Raw genomic sequence first — 17,653 nt, forward strand, 5'->3', positions numbered from 1 at the left:
GGTATATCAGAACGGCTTCGGCATCGAAGGGCTGTGTCAGTATGAGCCTCCTCAGGGTCCTGGGGCAGGGATCAGGCTGTTCCCGGCCGCCCGGTGGAGAGGGGCACGGAGACCTCACCCCAGCGGCTAGCCCCGGGTCCACCGCGGCTTGGGCGGTGACCGGAGGAGCATCCCCCTTGTCTCCGCGTATCTAAGCCCTGTGCCGCCGGGACCCCAGCCCTGGGCAGCCCGCGGGAGGCGGCGGCCGCCCTGCGGGCACGCCTGAGGAGCCCAGGAAGCGCGAACGCGCGCCTGCGGGGAGGTGGCGGCGCCGCAACTGCGCAGGCGCCGCCCAAGGCCGCGGCTCAGCCGTTGGGGCGGCGCGTGCGCTCCCTCCCTGCCCTCGCGCCCCGCCCTCTCCCCCTCCCTGCCCTCGCGCTCTCTGTGCGACGTCGCCGAGGAAGAAGCCGCCGTGTCGAACGCGGCAGATTCGCCATAAGGCGCCGCCCGGCCAGTCGCACCCCGCCGCCCCCACCCATTAAAATAATATTTTCTCTGCTAAAGCGGGAGGCCCGCGGGGCCCCCGCGCGGCCCGCGGAGCCCGGCCCGCCGGCGCGAAAGTGATTTTTGTTTTTCCCTTCTCCCCCCCCCCCCTTTTATTTTTAAACCAGGCCGCGCCGCCTGGCTCCGGGTCAGCTCCCCCGCTGCCCCCCGCCCCTTCCCCGCCGCGGTTATGGAGGCTGCGGCTGCAGGTGAGCGGGGCGGCGCGGGGCCGGCCGCAAGCGGCGGGCCGGGGAGGGCGGGGGAGCGCGCACGGATCCTCTTGCAGCAGGGCCGGCGCTGACTGGGGGGTGGGGGGGAGAAAGTAGTTCCGGCGGGCGTCTGGCGTCACGCTCCATCCGCACGAGAACTAGTTCCTTCACAGGCGGGCCCGTTGCTGCTCCCCCCGTCCCGACTGTCACCGCGCCTTCGCTGGCGGCAAAGGGCGGGGGGGGGGGGGGGCAGTGGCTGGCAGCCGCCCTGGGGGTTTGTGGAGCTGCCTCAGCCGGGGACCCGGGGCCTAGGCCGGGGGTGCCCCACGGCGGGGCTGAGGAGGCCCACGGGCGTGCGGGGAGGCGCCGGGGCTGCCCCAGCGCGGTCTCCCTGCGGAGGAGGCGGCCACGGCCCGCCCGGCCGCGCACAGGTCCCGCCGCGGTCAGGGGGCTCCCAGCGGTGCCCGGGAGCGCGGCGAAGGGCTGGGGCAGCCCGAGCGCGGGAGTCCCGAGGAGCCCCGACTCGCGTCCCGTCGCTCCTGTTGAGCAGTATGTCGGGGAACACCTGGAAAAGAGCAGCTGCCGGGCTGCCTGCTGTTTGTATTGAACTAATGCACATCTGGATTTAAAACACTCGTGCTTTCCTTTGACAGCTTGTGTAAATAGTTTTAGCTCAAGAGCCTAAGAGTTCAGCTGCAGAAGGGAGATGACGAATTAAAGTTAGATGCTTCCATTGCATTGTCGTCTCAGTCCTTTATGTGCCTTATATTGGCCTGACTTTCATGGGGATTACACTTGTAAGTAAAATTACGCAGGCATGACAGCCATAGTAATACTGAGTATGTGCTTTCTGCGTTTCACAATCCCTATGTGTTTGTTGCAGTACAAGTTTGGGAAGTGATGATGCAATAATTTAGCGCTTAGTTAATTACCCTGTATACTCAAATTTGGCTTTTGGTTGTCATTCCTTGAGATGACATTTTACTTTTTAGAATCCTAAGTTATTTCTAGCTGTCCTATGGAGTATTTACAGACAATTGGTTTACAACTCAAACAGGATTTTATGCCAAAGAGAATAGCACTATCAGGAGAAAACTTTTATAGCAGAATCTCTAACAGGTGCTGTATTATTTAAGTACTATTGTAAAAGCATTCCAGGACTGCTTTATATTCTCTGATCCAACTTTAGATGAGAAATTAATTCTCTTACTACTAGTACTACTACTGCTGCCAATAAATTCTTATTTATTCAAGCATGTTTATCTTAATAAAAAGTGTTCTGGGGGCAGCTGAACCCAGAACTGTCACGAGTGTCCAGTGTGTTCAGTGTTGCAACTGCAGAGCTGTGTCTGACTACAGATGCATTTCTGTTAAGTGTGCTTCCAAAAATCAGGTTCAGAGCATTTCAGCCAGGCCATCCTGATGCCGATGGCGGATCACATGGTTCGTGCTTATTTTTTGAGAGGTGCCCGATGTTTTCGGTATCTCTGGTAGCGTGGCTTAGGTTATGATACTGTCTGATGGCGTGTTTTAGTGGTAACGTCAACAGTGTTGCATTTAGCCGCATGAGGGCGATCTTAGAACATTAAAAAAACCCAAAGTCTTTAAGTATATCTGTTAAGGCGCTTTTTTTTTAATGATGGAAAGGTACTTTGTTTATATGTTTGATAAACTGATTATTCTAAACTGCTGCAGATAAATTAATTTTGTAGTTATTAGAACATCCTTTTTCATCCAGTTCTGAATTTTGTGTATTCTAGCCAAGATAAGTGTGTGTAGGCAGTGTCTTCTTTTGAAGAACTTTATTTGACTTTTTCCAGGAATGTTTGTAAAGCTGATGTGTGTAAAAGAAAAAAATACATACACTTTTATTTGCTTTCATTAGCTAAATTTCAGTAGTTTTAAACTCAAGTTTCTTTTGACAAATCTAGTAACAGACTAGTTAAATACAGTATGTTTGGTTATGGTGAGAGTGTGAGGACACGCTTCAGACGAAGAGAGAGAAGTGTCGTGGCTTAACCCTTGTGCCCTTTTCCTGTTGGGGCAGCTGTTTCATTGTGTGGCATGAGGCAGGTGGTATCTTAGACAACTCTGAAGCAAGTCAATGTAACCTGGATACTTAGTCTTCCAGTAACTCAGGTTAGCCATCTAAAATTGATCCACCAAAAAGCAGAACTCTAGCCCATTACTAGTCTGTTTCTCTACCTTTGTATTGGAGATAATGATGTCCTTATGGCAAGTATTTGGAGATTTTCAAAGGTGCTGTGTTATATTGGTGAAATACTGTAATATTTGCATGCTACAGTAGATGAGCTGTGTTAAAGTCTACATTGTGTAGTGCTGTTGTGACTTAGAAGAAATCTAAGAAAACATAATCTGGTTCTTAATTTTGTGACATGCCTGACACATCGTGTCTCTAATGGTGGCTCATGATGGATGTCTAAATAGAGAAGTGTAAGAACAGGGCAAGCACACCGTGACATTTGTGCAGGATACTCTTTTAGGCCTTCTTATGGGCTTGCTGAGCCCCGAATAGTGTCTTTCCACTTGCTAGTTCTTGATGGACTTCCCTTCCAAGAATTTTAACTCCAAGTGGATGTGTTCCCATCTTACAGTGAAGAACTGCCTCCTTCCGTGTTCTCTGCTTCTTGCAGTGCAGGGAGAGATCCACTGAAAAGAGCAGACAGTAGTTTCGGAGGGATCATTTGCTGGTCATCTTCTCCATGACACACGTGATTTCCCTGTTCTTCATTTTACTCTTTGCCTTTTCTCCACCCCTCAGATCCATCCTTCCCAGGCAGAAAAATTCTAATTTATTTAACTGCTTCTCGTATGGAACTGTGCTGTGTTGTTCATTGTCCTTATCTCTGTACCTTTTAAGGATTATTTTTTAATTATTATTTCAGTTTTTTAATTTTTCAAGTTAGAGGAACAGTATCCAAAGATGTAAGCCCGGTATGGACTTTTGCAGCAGTAATCTTTTCCGGTTTTTATAGGTCTACATGTTATAGGACCATCATTTTCATAGGACTGTCTATTAACAACCGTAAGGTTTTTTTTTTTGGGTAGTGCAGTTCTTAGCTTTGTTTTGAGGCTGTCTTTAAAGTGTTTGCCAGAATTGGGAGATCTTTCATAGAAAACCTCTCCAAACCCTTGTAGAGCGACAGCAAATTGAAAAGCTTGTTTTGCTACGGCCTCACCTTCTTTGAAGGGTCTTTTCATGCACAGATTACTTTTTACTACACAGGCTCTCAGGGAGGCCTGTTAATGTTGAGGTGTTTTAAAAAAAATGCCGCATTCTGCTTTTTATTTTTCAAGTTGATAAAATTATCCTTATTGACCCGCCTTGCTGTGTTTTTACATTTGATTTGTCACAATTTCCAATCTTTTTTTGTTTTCCTCGTTTGACAAAACTTTAACTTTTATAAAGATGTGTTCTTCTACTAAAGCTTTCTTTCACTGCTATTTAGCTGTGCTAGTTTTTTTTCTTCCCCTTTCTAAAATCTTTTTTGATGATTAGCATCAAGTATGATGCTTTTAAATAGTCTTCATGCTGCTTTCAAGGATTTAACTCCTCTTGAAACCTTTTTAGTCCTTTTTGTGGTTTGTTTTTGTTTTGTTAAAGATGCTTTTTATCATTATATAGTTCACATTGTTGGAGTTAAACACAAACATTTGGCTCTTTATCACTCTTTTAAAGGATTTTTGAGTGCTTCTTTAATCATGGTTACAAAGTGTGTCACTTTGAATGTGGTCCTGATAAAGTCAAGAACTGTTTCTCCTCATGTGGTTTCCCTGACTGCTTGTTGGGTGAAGCAGTCATTAATGGTGTCTAAACATTTAATCTTGGCATCCTGTCCTGATCTGACATTTAACCAGTCTGCATAAGGGTAATTGAAGCCTACAATATATTGTTGTTTCTGTCTTTGTAAGCTCTTTTATCCCCTTCAGTGTGTCACAGTCATTCTTACCGTTGTGGTCAGACTGTTGCTAATGTAGTCCTAACACTGTGTTTTTCTGTACAGTGCGAGTATTTCAGTCCGCAGGGATTCTGTTACCTGTTAAAAAAGCCTGTTAATCAGATTTGACCCTAAGCTGCTTCTAACAGATGGCATTGCTTCACAAACAATACATCCTGCTTTCCGTCCTCAATGTTTTGAGGTGGTAGTGTCCCGCTGGCATTACAACAATATTTTTCAGAAACTTGTTTGAATGCATGTCTGTCAATAATCCTTGTCTACAGCTAGGTATTCTGGTTTTGACACCTTATTAGGCTTCTTGCATTATTGTAGTAGTATGTAGATTTATCTTTTTAAAAGCAGCTACGAAGAAATGGAAAACAAACCCAACAATTTGTTTCAACTGTTCTTTGTTGTTTCCTGTTAAAATTTTACTAACTCCTGTGTCATCCTTCATTTGAAAATAGTCTTCATGATTTTACCACTGCAAGGTGAATCACCTTGATCGTTGTGGTCTTTTGCACTTGTCACCTACCCTTCAGTCTTTAATTTAAAACCGTTTCCAGAATCTCTTAAATTTTGGGTTGGATGAAGCTTGTTGCTCCTCTGTATTTTTTCTCAACTTGTTCCCTTAGGTATATACGAAACTATAAACTTAGTTCTGCTTACAACAGCACTGTCATGCATTCATGTCCCAAGCACCTTAACTAGTACTTTTTTTTCTGCTTTTGTTTTCTCTGTCCTCGTATATTTGTATTGTATAGATTTTTAAATGCAGTTTATTTCTTAATCAGAAACATTCACAAACTTCAGTGTAATTTAATCTTATATACTGTGTACCTCTCTGTAATGTCTGAGAGCCTCTACAGATGTAGTTTACCTTGTAAACTAAACTTGTGGCCTTGTTAGAAAAAATGTTGAATGTATACGATTAGGTTTTCCATAAAAGCATATTAAGTGGTATTGATTTTAGTATAATCTTTTCGTTTTTGCAGGAAGGCATCTTATATCAACATTGCTATAACTTACTTTTTTAACGTTAAAATAAAAAAATGTTTGTGGCATTTAACTAATGATAATTAAATTGTCCTGATTTTAGTTAGCAGCTAACAGTGAGAACAGACATGGTCAGGTGCTCCTTTTCCTTGATTGAATGTATTCTGTGTTGTGGGTTTTGTCTCGGTAGTCATCCTATGCTGGTGAATTAAAAAATAGTTACTTACTATTCAGGATAGTTCAAACTCAGATGAAGGAAGCCCTGAAATAGCTTTCTGTTCTCTCTGGCCTGCTGCTTTTAGTACAGTTAATTTGTTAGTTTTGAACATGGGATACTTGTGATGCTGCTGTTCTAATGGTAGCATATAGTGACAGGTTTTATATATATATTTTCTTTAACACTTAATGAGGATCATGCTTTTGATTTGGAGATATGCCATAATCCTGCATATTAATTTCATGATGAATCAAAATAGAGAAAATAGCAGGAAACAAAAATTGATTTATTTAATTTTTTTACTCTATTAAATGAAGAGAAATAAAATTAATTTATAACAGTGTCTTTATTAAAATGATAACTAAAATGTTATAAGGTCGAGGAAGAGGTCTAGGGAATAAATCTAAGCCTAAATATAGCCTTCTGAGGTTAAAGTGTATGTAATCAAAACTTATATTAATTTAAAGATCCTTTTTTGTAAGATGGAAAAATGCAGCTGGCAGGTATTTACATTTTACTGAAATTATGAAATAGTACTGATTACTTGAAGGTATTAAAAACACATAATCATACATTTCACAGTATTCTAAAAAATATTTTGATTTCTTTTCTAAACAGATAAAAGTAGATTTTAAGTAAAAAAAACAACATCAAAAAAGTGTCCCTCCAGTGAAGCAATAAAAATCAGAGATACATTATAACATGTTTTTAAAAATTTCATATATTTGAAATAGCATTGAAAATGAAAAAATCTCTAACATGCACAGAGGAATAAGATCTGCTGTCTAAGAAAAATATTTTTAATGTATTTGACATTAGTATAGGATATCATAATTCATTGTACTATGTGCCAATTCTTTCATGTTCAGTTCAAACCATTTTTTTGCTGAGAAGTAATGTTGCTTGTATTAAACACACATTACTGGCTTTTTACATGTTGCTCTCATATTAACTGTTATCTCATGTTTTCAATACTTCTACCTAAAGAAGCTATCAGGGAAAAGTCTTGTTTATTGTCCCTAGATACTGCAATAGCTTACATGTTCAGCATTTGTGTATGAAGAGTTCTTTAATAAAAACAATAGTTTTATTGGAAGATTGGTGCTCACTTTTTATTGCACTTGATATTTGAACAGAATCCCTTGTATTTTCTCAGTAATTCTCATGTTAGTATTATTACATTTAACTGCATTGCATAGAGACAGCTTGTAGTTAATAGAGCTGTGATCTAGTAATTGCAGATTTCAAGGTGCAGGGGGAGAGCAGTTGCAAGATAGTGAGGAAGTCAGGTACTGAAGTAACATAAATAATCTTGTTTTTTATAAGCTTGCGGGACAGCAGTGCAGTGCTATGCTTTGCTGGTAGATGAAACTACAATTTGTATTTGATTGTATTGTAATATTTGTGTTAGCTAGACATTGTTAGAGTGTTAGATATTGGGAGTTTTTATAAACATAAGTAATTATTTTAGGAATATTTTGAAATAAGTGCTGGATTTTAGGCAGTTATCTCTGAATATAGTCCAGTGCGCTGAGATATATCTAGGTGGAACTGTAGGATTTGTTATTCCTTGGTCCTCAAGCATAGCTGTTTTTATAGGTATGGGCTTGGAGATTTGGGAGTAGCACACCTTAAGGAAGTAAAACTTGTTGGAGAAAGATCATAAATGACATTCTGGGGGACTCCCTGTCGCAGGCTGATGGATTCAGCCAGCAGCAAAGCTGAGTACGTGTCCCTGAGACACGCTCTGCAGATACCACGCCAACACGGGAGGCACTGCCTTCAACAGCACCTACGTACAGGGCTCACATAAAATGCAAGTAGAGACAGCCAAGTCCTCTTCTTCGGCTGGTGGAGACTGAAAGTCACTAGCGAAGGCACACACAGAGCACTCTCTAGATTCACAAGCACACACACATTCACGGATCCCCCAAGTACCGGCATGGCCCCGCTGTCTATCCAATGTCACACCCACACACTAGGTTTGGGGAAGATGCAGACACTTGTCATCCCCCTGCGCCCAGCAGCTGGCACCAGGCATATGGGCTGTGACCCGTGGTCCCACACCAGCTGCTGGTGCTGAGCCTCTTACTCACTTCACTCACCCCAGTCCCCCCAGTAGCTGTGCCTGGGACACGCAGCGGTCCCATCCCAGTGGCTGGAAGCGGGGACAGTGAATGGAGGTTGTAGTCACCTCATAACCCTTTGTCTGCCAGTCCTTCCTTCTCACGCTCTTCCCCTGCTCCAGCATGGGGTCCCTCCCATGGGAGACAGTTCTTCATGAACTGCTCCAGTGTGGGGCCCTTTCCACAGGGTACGGTCCTCCAGGAATGGACTGTTCCAGTGTAGGTCCCCCACAGGGCCACAGCTCCTGCCAGAAAACCTGCTCCTGCATGGGCTCTCCTCCACAGGCCGCAGCTCCTTCCAGGACCCTGCTCCAGCACGGGCTTCCCACGGGGTCACAGCCTCCTTCGGGTGCATCCACTTGCTCCGGTGTGGGGTCCTCCACAGGCTGCAGGTGGATATCTGCTCCACCATGGACCTCCATGGGCTGCAGGGGACAGCCTGCCTCACCATGGTCTTCACCACAGGCTGCAGGGGAATCTCTGCTCCGGTGCCTGGAGCACCTCCTCCCCCTCCTTCACTGACCTTGCAGTCTGCAGGGCTGTTTCTCTCGCATTTTCTCACTCCTTTCCCCGGCTGCTGCACAACGTTTTTTACCCTTTCTTAAATATGTTATCACAACGACACTACCAACATCACTGATGGGCTCAGCTTTGGGCAGTGGTGGGTCCATCTTGGAGCCAGCTGGAGCTGACATGGGGGCAGCTCCTGGTGTCTTCTCACAGAAGCCACCCCTGCAGCCTCCCCTTGCTACCAAAATCTTGTCATGTAAACCAGATACACGTCGTCCCACAGACACTCCTAAAGTATCCCAAATCTTCTTGTTCCTCTTGTTTCCCTTTTCTTACTGGTTACAAAGTCCAGGTGGCCTTCTCCAAAGCTGTGCCTGCAGTTTCTTGGTGTCCCATTAATTAGTACCTGGAGACTTTTGGTCCTTGGCATAGTCTGTTATCTCTTGTCTGCCAGGTTTGTGTCTCTGTATTCTTGTTCATCACTTATCCCATTAACTTATTGACCTCCTTTGCATTGAAAATATCCTTGATCAGATAGCCTTAATAAAGCAGACTCACACCTTCCACATACCCTTCTAAATGATAAGACTAAAATCTTGTTTAAGAAGTTGATGTTTCTCATCTCATTCTTGGCTAACTACATTCTGTTTCCTGGATGTACCCTTGGATGCATAACAGAAGAAGGACTTTCATACAATTGTTTTTAAGAGCTTTCATGCAGAGAATGTTAAAAAAACAAAACAAACTTTTCACCTAATAATTAAATTTGCAACAAGTGCTGCATGCTATGGCGTGACTTACCCCAGAGTTGGAAAACCTTAGTGGTGAAGAGCATGTGGTCCTGTGGACCTGCACATCAGGCGAAGGGATGGAGCGTCCGGGCTGCAGTGTGCTCCCCGCTGCACCGCTCCCTCGTAGCTCTTGTGGAGCTGCCTGGTGAGCTGGAGCAGGGAGTTAAGTGACCCGCAACAAACTGGAAATGCAGCCAGACGCTGGAGAAGGAGCTGGTGTTGTGGAACTGGGAGAAGGAGAATAGACCTGGGGACATGGTTCTGAGCTGAAGGCATGTGTTTGTGTTTCTAGCAGGTTCCGTAAAGAAAGTCACACCACCACAAGGCCTTTCTTTGCAAACCTTTATGTGCTTGTGGGTGGGAAGATAGAAGCAAAGGGAGTTTAGGATCAAGCATCTGAGGAACCACATCTGTGGCCAAGTACATGGAGATCCTCTAGCTGTTTTGCTGGGGTAGAAAATAGCAAATCAGTAGCTTAAATTGTGTCTTTACAGGAAGGAGTACTGCTGGAGAAGAGACATGGTGGTTTTCTCTGTGGTGTAACTGGGTGTTAACCCTGGAAATAAAGATACAGTTTCTTACTTAATCTGACTTAAGAATACTTGAATCTTCTGGCAGGATTCAGTAAGACAGTGTGTGATAGCCGTTCGGTATAATATGCCCAATGAAGACTATGGTAGCTTTAGATCTGACATGTCTAAATCTTGTGAAACCTGGAAGCTATGTTTGCGTTTAAGATTTTAAGATAAGAACAAGTACTGTGGGATTCCAACCAGGCCTCGACAGAGAGGGGCGAAGTCCTTGTAGCTGCAAGAAAAAGGGAGGTTGGAAACAGAAGTACCAGTTAACATGAGTAGTTTTAACATGTTGAAAGCTTGGAAGTGCGTAGTAAGGAACAGGAGAGAGAAGAGAGAGTCTGGTAGAGAGCATGGCGTAAGAGATGCAGGAGATGGAAAGAGAAATGTTAAAAATGCATGATAGAAAGTGGGGGAAAAAAAAAAAGAATTGGAAACAAACACTAGTATAACTTAAGAGATAGAGGAGTTACTAAACTGAGAATAAATGCTATATTACATATGCTGAAGATGGAGGAAATCTTTTAGATTTAATATACTTTATTCTTTTTTTCACTTTCACCATTAGCATCACTAATTGTCTGTAATAAAATCACAAATACCTAATTGTCATTTAAAAAAAAGACCACTAAGGAAAAAAACCAACAAGATAAAGTCCTAGTCTAAGAATGATGTATGAGATTTTTCATTGCAGAAAGTTCTCGTTCTTAAGGATTTGATGGTGATGAGGCAGCAAGGTTTGTTTCAGCTCCGCTCGCTCACTCCTCCCCACCCCCCCCAGCGGGACGGGAAGAGAATCGGAAGGGTAAGAGTGAGAAAAACTCGTGGGTTGAGATAAAGACAGTTTAATAGAACAGAAAAAGGGAAAATAATAATGATAATGATAAAATATACAAAATGAGTGATGCACAATGCAATTGCTCACCACCCGCGCTGACCGATAACCAAGTAGCGACCGCTACTTCCTGGATCACGCCTACCCTTCATATACTGAGCATGATGTCACATGGTATGGAATACCCCATTGGCCAGCTGGGCTGGCTGTCCTGATTATGTTCCCTCCCATCTTGTGTACCTAGCTCAGTCAATAGGCACGGGAGCTGTCCTTGGACTAGGAGGGCACTTAGCAACAACTGAAAACATCAGTGTGTTATCAACATTCTCCTCGTACTAAATCCAAAACACAGCAGTAGGAAGAAATTTAACCCTATCCCAGCCGAAACCAGGACAGAAGGAAATAAGTAGTTATTCATATTCTGAACTTTATTGCTGTGCATTGTAGGAAGGTTGACCAGGTGCATAAGTATGCATACTGTCAACTCTGTTATTCCACAGCCCAATAGATATCTGGTGAATTTTTATTTTTGTATTTAACTTTGGAGTTCTAGTTCCTTTTAACAGTTGCAGAACTTCAAAGGCTATTACAGAAGTTTTAACTATTGCCTGCATTGAAAATAGTGGTGAAAAGTTTTTGGTACGTTAGAATGACGTATTTATGGCATATAAATACAGATTTGTTTCCTTGCTTTGTGTTTCTTGTTAATAGTTATTTAAAAACAAAACAAAATAGTTATTTAAAAATAAAACAAAACAATACCCAACCCCTAGCCTACCTTTTATGTAAAATTAACATTTTTGATTAGTTAAAATCAATTAGGCTGGATCGATGGGCTGAGGCCAACTGTATGAGGTTCAACAAGGCCAAGTGCCGGGTCCTGCACTTCGGCCACAACAACCCCAGGCAACGCTACAGGCCTGGGGAAGAGTGGCTGGAAAGCTGCCCAGAGGAAAAGGACCTGGGGGTGCTGGTTGACAGCCGGCTGAACATGAGCCGGCAGTGTGCCCAGGTGGCCAAGAAGGCCAACGGCATCCTGGCCTGTATCAGAACTAGTGTGGCCAGCAGGAGCAGGGAGGTGATCGTGCCCCTGTACTCGGCACTGGTGAGGCCGCACCTCGAATCCTGTGTTCAGTTTTGGGCCCCTCGCTACAAGAAGGACATGGAGGTGCTGGAGCGTGTCCAGAGGAGGGCAACGAAGCTGGTGAAGGGCCTGGAGCACAAGCCTGATGAGGAGCGGCTGAGGGAACTGGGGTTGTTTAGTCTGGAGAAGAGGAAGCTGAGGGGAGACCTCATCGCGCTCTACAACTACCTGAAAGGAGGTTGTAGCGAGGTGGGTGTTGGTCTCTTCTCCCAAGTAACAAGCGATAGGACAAGAGGAAATGGCCTCAAGTTGCACCAACGGAGGTTTAGATTGGACATTAGGAGAAATTTCTTTACTGAAAGAGTGGTCAGGCCTTGGAACAGGCTGCCCAGGGAAGTGGTTGAGTCACCATCCCTGGAAGTATTTAAAAGACGTGTAGATGAGGCGCTTAGGGACATGGTTTAGTGGGCATGGTAGTGTTGGGTTGACGGTTGGACTTGATGATCTTAGAGGTCTTTTCCAACCTTAATGATTCTATGATTCTATGATTCTAAAATTAACTCCGGACTAGGTTTTGTCATACAATGATCGGAAGTATATATATGCCAATAATATATTACCTGATTCCGTTAAATACTGTTAATTTCAGTGATTTTTCCAATATAAGCACTTCTTTCTCCCCCTTTCTCTCCTCCCCACTCCAACTTTAAAGCAAAACAGAACAGGTACTGTTTTATGCTTTGTGAAAGGGATTGGGAATAAGGGAACCTGCTTCCTGCAATTTTCTATTTGTCTTTAGTAATCCATTTGTTAATCTCCCTTTGCTGTATACATGCTCGATACAAAGAAAAAAAATTGACTAATTCAGAAATACGCTGAGATCTTTCGAAGAATTGAAAAAAAAATTGAAACAGCTTCAGTTACGTTATGGCTTAATTTGCCACTTCTCCATTTTAGAAGAAAATAACTGGTATTATTTATTTCAATGTACACTCCACACAGTTTATATGGGCAAGCTGAAGATAATGAATTAACACAAAGCATGTTCAGTGAATGGAATGTTCCAAATTGGTTTTGGCCGAAATTCCTGTTGTTTGTTTACCTGCATACTTGATTACTGTTCCTTTCTTTCTCTGCATATTTAATTGCTGTCTAATTAATTGCTCTGTTGATTTCCTGCATAATTAATTATTCACTAATTAATCATTGATTCCCTGCATAGTTAATTAACTTATTGCTTATTTGATTTTTACACTTAATTGACTATAATTCATTGCTCTATTGCTACACCACCTAATTAGCAACTGGTTAATCAATTATCGTTTGCTTACTTCTAAGCTAGTCGTTTAGGCCCGTGATCAGCACAGTTTATCCTCTGCTTTATGACCTCCTTTTCCAGTCATTCTTCCTAAAATAATTGCTTTGCTTAGTTTTTTTTCCACCTCTGAGCAAAGCACATGCGCCTTCTGCATATTCTCCTGATGCTTTCTGCACCTTCACTAACACACTGTCCTCTGCCACCTGATCTGTTCGCTTCTGGTTTTGTTCCAGCTTTACTTCTGTTTGATGGTTTCCCATGGTTTTACTACTTCGTGAATCCTGGAAAAACTTTAAGCAATGGTTTGTGTAATCAGGCACTTTAAACAACCAAACAGATTTTTGGCGATTTTTCCTGCTCTTCTGCCCCTCTCCAAGTCCTCACTGGGAGGAGGGAGAGAGAAAGTGGCGTGTGAGTAGTGATTACAGGTGTTGAAGGAGGAGACAGGAGACACAAAGCAGTGAGCATGAACTTCTAGGGAAAACAACTAGCTGGTCAGGAAGCAGAAACAGTGGCAAATAAAACCTCAAAACAGAAGTGTTGCTAAATCATGGAGTTTCAATGTTCGGTGTTAGTTAAACCTTTGGGTAAATGCTTATAGGTTTTGTAGTGTGAATCTGAAATGCGCATTTACATTTAGAGAGAACAGTTGTCATCCTCTGGGTCAACAACAGGCTTCATTCACTTTTTAAAAAAAATTAAAAGAATAATACTTACTAGAGCAGAACTAGTTCAAAGGAACATTTCCATTATAAACATACTGCAATCAAAATAGAAATGTCTGTGTGCTTAAGACAGCAGAATGCCTGAGAAGGAACCCTACCGAGCTCCTAAGAACACGTTGAGTGTATTATACATTTTACATAGCTGCTTGTGTGTGTAATATAGAGTATATTTCAAACAACAGGAACAGTATTTAGTTGTTTTTCAGAGATGTTTTAAAAAAGATGAAGGCATACTCTGCCTCTTAGTTTTGAGGTAGTTGTATTATTTCTGAAGATGAGGATACTTTTGTTACAGTTTTGGGTGCAAATAACTGTAAAAGAGAGCCAGCTCTGCTGGTTGTAACATTCAGAACGCCTTAAAGATGGATTTTTCTTGAGTGGGGTGAACCATGTAATTAGTGTGTCATGAAGGGAGGGGAATATGTTGAATAGGGGTAGTGATCTTTGCTTGGGATTGTTTTGAAAACAGATCCCAAAATATAGCTTCCGTGTTCCCCCCAGATTCATCCCAAAGTTCACAAAATATCACTTTATTTCTATACTTATCCAGCTAATCTGTGGTTTGGTTTGTACCTCAAATAACGTTGGTTGTTCCAGTTTGATTTCAGTGAGCGTATGTCCCTAATTTTCCTTACGGAGGTGGAGGAGAGAGGAGCAATTGAAACCAATCTTTGCTCCAGGAGTTTATAGATGTAGCTGAAGAACAAGCATGCTGTTAAAATTGATTCCTGGTTGTTGTTAGGCTTCATTGGACACTGAAGGAAGCAGGGACTGTTGAAAAATCAAACCATTAAAACAAATTACAGCAGTTTTAGAAAGTGAACAAAGTCCTCTGAATTAACTCTCTGCCAAAAGTTTGTAAGCTTTTTTTTAGCAGGATTATTAATTTTGTATTAACCCTTCTTTATTGTTATTTACTCTTTTGTGGCTTTGCTTTCACATCACACCTCTAGTACCTATGAATTAAAAACAAACCACAAAGTTTTATCTAAAAAGTTCTGTAAAATTTCTGTTTAAAGCATTGTCCAAGGAAAGTTTAAATGAAATTCTTCATCTGCTGCGGTTTTGAAAGTTTGTTGGGTTTTTTTTTTAATCAACAGGAATTTTTCACAGAACTTGTATGTCAAAGCGTATGAAATATTAGATGGTTTTGTTAATGTCAAATGTTAATATTGCCTCTGAGGCTGATATGATGTGTTTTGTTTTGAGAGCAGAACTTTTTTCCCCCTCCTTAAATTTTCCTCCTATTCCTGCCCATTTTTCTCCATGTAGATGGGTCAAGATGAGGCCTGATATTTTTTTCAAATATTGGGATAAAAGAAGAAAAAACTTTGTGTTTTTGAAGTGAATGGCCAGAAGGAGAAAGGAAGATGATGTAATTGCATAGCTGTGACTGTCATATGATGCAATATTTTGTGGTCTACAGTGCTGCAGATGTTTTGACCCTTCCTCCCCACTCTTTCATTAGTGGCAGAGCCACATCTAAGGATAATGACTCCTGAAACCAAGCACTTAACATTTTTAACTCACAGTGTATGCTCGTGGTAATGTGCTAAGGCAAAAATGACACATCAAAGCATACATTTATTATAAAATATATTTATTTTCTAACAAACGTTACTATAGTGAAGGAAAAATTTCCTTTTATCTTTTTATGGTATTTAATTCTTTCTAACCTTCTTTTGTTTCCAGCATTTACACAGCTATTTAGAGAATTAGACTTGCTTAGGTGAGGTGAGTAGAAAGGTTAAGTACATGTAGTAAAGAACAGTGAGGTCTTTGAACATAAGTTAGTATTTGGGGCCCAGCTTCTCTGTATTTCAGAGCTACTTTGTAAAGGATAAAATGTTTTGCATTTTATTGATGTGATACACATCAAACCTGGACAATGACTTAATGTCTTATATAATTTTATCAGATGTTTGAAAAATATGAAATTGTAACATTGTCTGATGCTGGAAGAGAAAAAAAGGTCTTAATCTGTCCTGCTTCCTTTTGGGTCTTGTTATTTCTAAGATTTGAGCCAGAAGAAATTTTTTGCCCTGTGAGGATCTGGGTAGAATTTTAACCCCTTCTTCAATTAATTCATTTTGGGATTTATTATGAATGTCTTAATTTAACGGTGTAACATTCTTCACTTCAGCTTATTACTGTCTGTTAAGTGTATTAAGTTAACTGATAGCTACTGTGTTAACTGAACCGAAATCTCAATAACTAGTGGTAATATAAATAAAATCTAAAATCTGGGAATATTAACTCCTCTTTTTAAACTTCTTTTTCAGGGATCAACTCCATCTTCATGTGCAAGCTTTGTAACTTATTTTCACCAAATCAATCAGAACTATTGTCTCATGTCTCTGAGAAGCATACAGAAGAAGGGACCAATGCGGATGACATCATTATTCCGCTCCAACCTCTAACAGTACCCACAAACATAAACAAAGATGGAGAAGGTACATTCATAAATTGAGAGGAATGTAATTTATTTTTTTAATAAAACCTGTGGTATGATGATTCTACATTGTGTACAGAACGATTTTCATAGCTTGTTTCTGTAATAGTCATTGTACATTGCCAACCTGAATTTCATTCAGTGCAGAGAATATTGGAGGACAGATGTGGATAAACTCGGCATGTGACAGAGGATGATGACATTGGTCCATTAATTTTAAGTGTCAAGTATAGCAAAGTCTGCTTCCTACGGCTTTAATTTGAAGCTGTGTAATAGCAGTGGGAAGGTTGTGTTAATAGGCATGGAAAGCAACCAGGACACCATGGATGGAGGTCTTGGGCTTAGGAATGGTGGTATGCTTTGAGTTGTTTAACTTGTTCCTTGTTGTGTTTCAGATAATATTAATAGTTCTATTCCAAAAAGGAAATGGCATGACTCATGATTTATAACTGTGCCTTGATATTGGCACTAGTAAATAAAGCAATCTGCTAGGCAGAGGTTGAATTAGTTATACAGGACTATTTTACTCTGCAGTGGAAGAAGTTACATTCGTTCCATTTTTAACTGATTATAATTGCAATCCCTTGTTATATTAGCAATGAGTTCAAAATAATTCAGACTTCATAATTATATCTTCTTTTAGACCCTTACTGAGCAATGGATTTAAATTGTTGGCAAAATTCTTATTTAACACAACTACTAGGATTTTCCAATCATTATGTTTTCTGGATTTTAAAAAGTATGTGCTTATGAATAAAAAACACTTTAATATCATACTTAAAAGAATTCTTTTTATCATTAACATATGCATGTGATATTTCTTAATTTATTTACCAGCAGTAATTCAATAGTTATATTAACTTCATCAACACAGAAAATATTTCTAATAATGGTCATGTAGTATTCAACTGTAGCTGCTGTCTTGCCAGATGGTTGATGAGGAAAAATTGCACCAGATTATTAGTTCACACAATGCCTAAAATTAACAGTGCATCACAAGAAAATGAATAAATATCAGACCTACATCAAGTTTCAAAATGCCATTATAATTTTATTTTAATTGTACAGAATGAATTTCTCGGGCATGCAGAATGCATCTTCCTTTCTTAAATCTTTGTTTCCTTAGCCCTTCATTAAACTGTATTTCTGAGCACAGTGAGACGAGTACTTTGTAACATATTCCTTTTAGTAAAAAGGCTCTTCTGTAAACTTCTTTTTGCATTTGTGTCAGGGACTGTCTGCACTTTCTGTATTGTATGTTGTTAAGCATGCATTATCCATTTATGAGAACAGTATGTGTCGTGGTTTGATCCCAGCCAGCAACTAAGGCTCAC

At 41.3% G+C, this 17,653-nt stretch overlaps 1 protein-coding gene across 3 annotated transcripts in view; it reads left to right on the top strand.

Moving 5' to 3' along the window:
- The first annotated feature begins 419 nt into the window (after nt 1–419).
- The window catches only part of ZFAT (zinc finger and AT-hook domain containing), a 97,503-nt gene continuing 80,269 nt past the window's right edge, over nt 420–17,653 (top strand). For all 3 annotated transcript variants that reach the window (XR_012672245.1, XR_012672246.1, XM_075141124.1), the window contains exons 1-2: nt 420–731; nt 16,150–16,320. Coding sequence is in view for 1 of the 3 variants with exons in the window: in XM_075141124.1 (XP_074997225.1) it covers nt 713–731; nt 16,150–16,320 (190 nt within the window). In the remaining 2 variants the exon portion in view is untranslated. The remainder of the gene's footprint in view (nt 732–16,149; nt 16,321–17,653) is intronic.

The sequence above is a fragment of the Calonectris borealis genome, chromosome 2 (genome assembly GCF_964195595.1).
Source record: "Calonectris borealis chromosome 2, bCalBor7.hap1.2, whole genome shotgun sequence".
Classification (NCBI taxonomy): domain Eukaryota; kingdom Metazoa; phylum Chordata; class Aves; order Procellariiformes; family Procellariidae; genus Calonectris; species Calonectris borealis.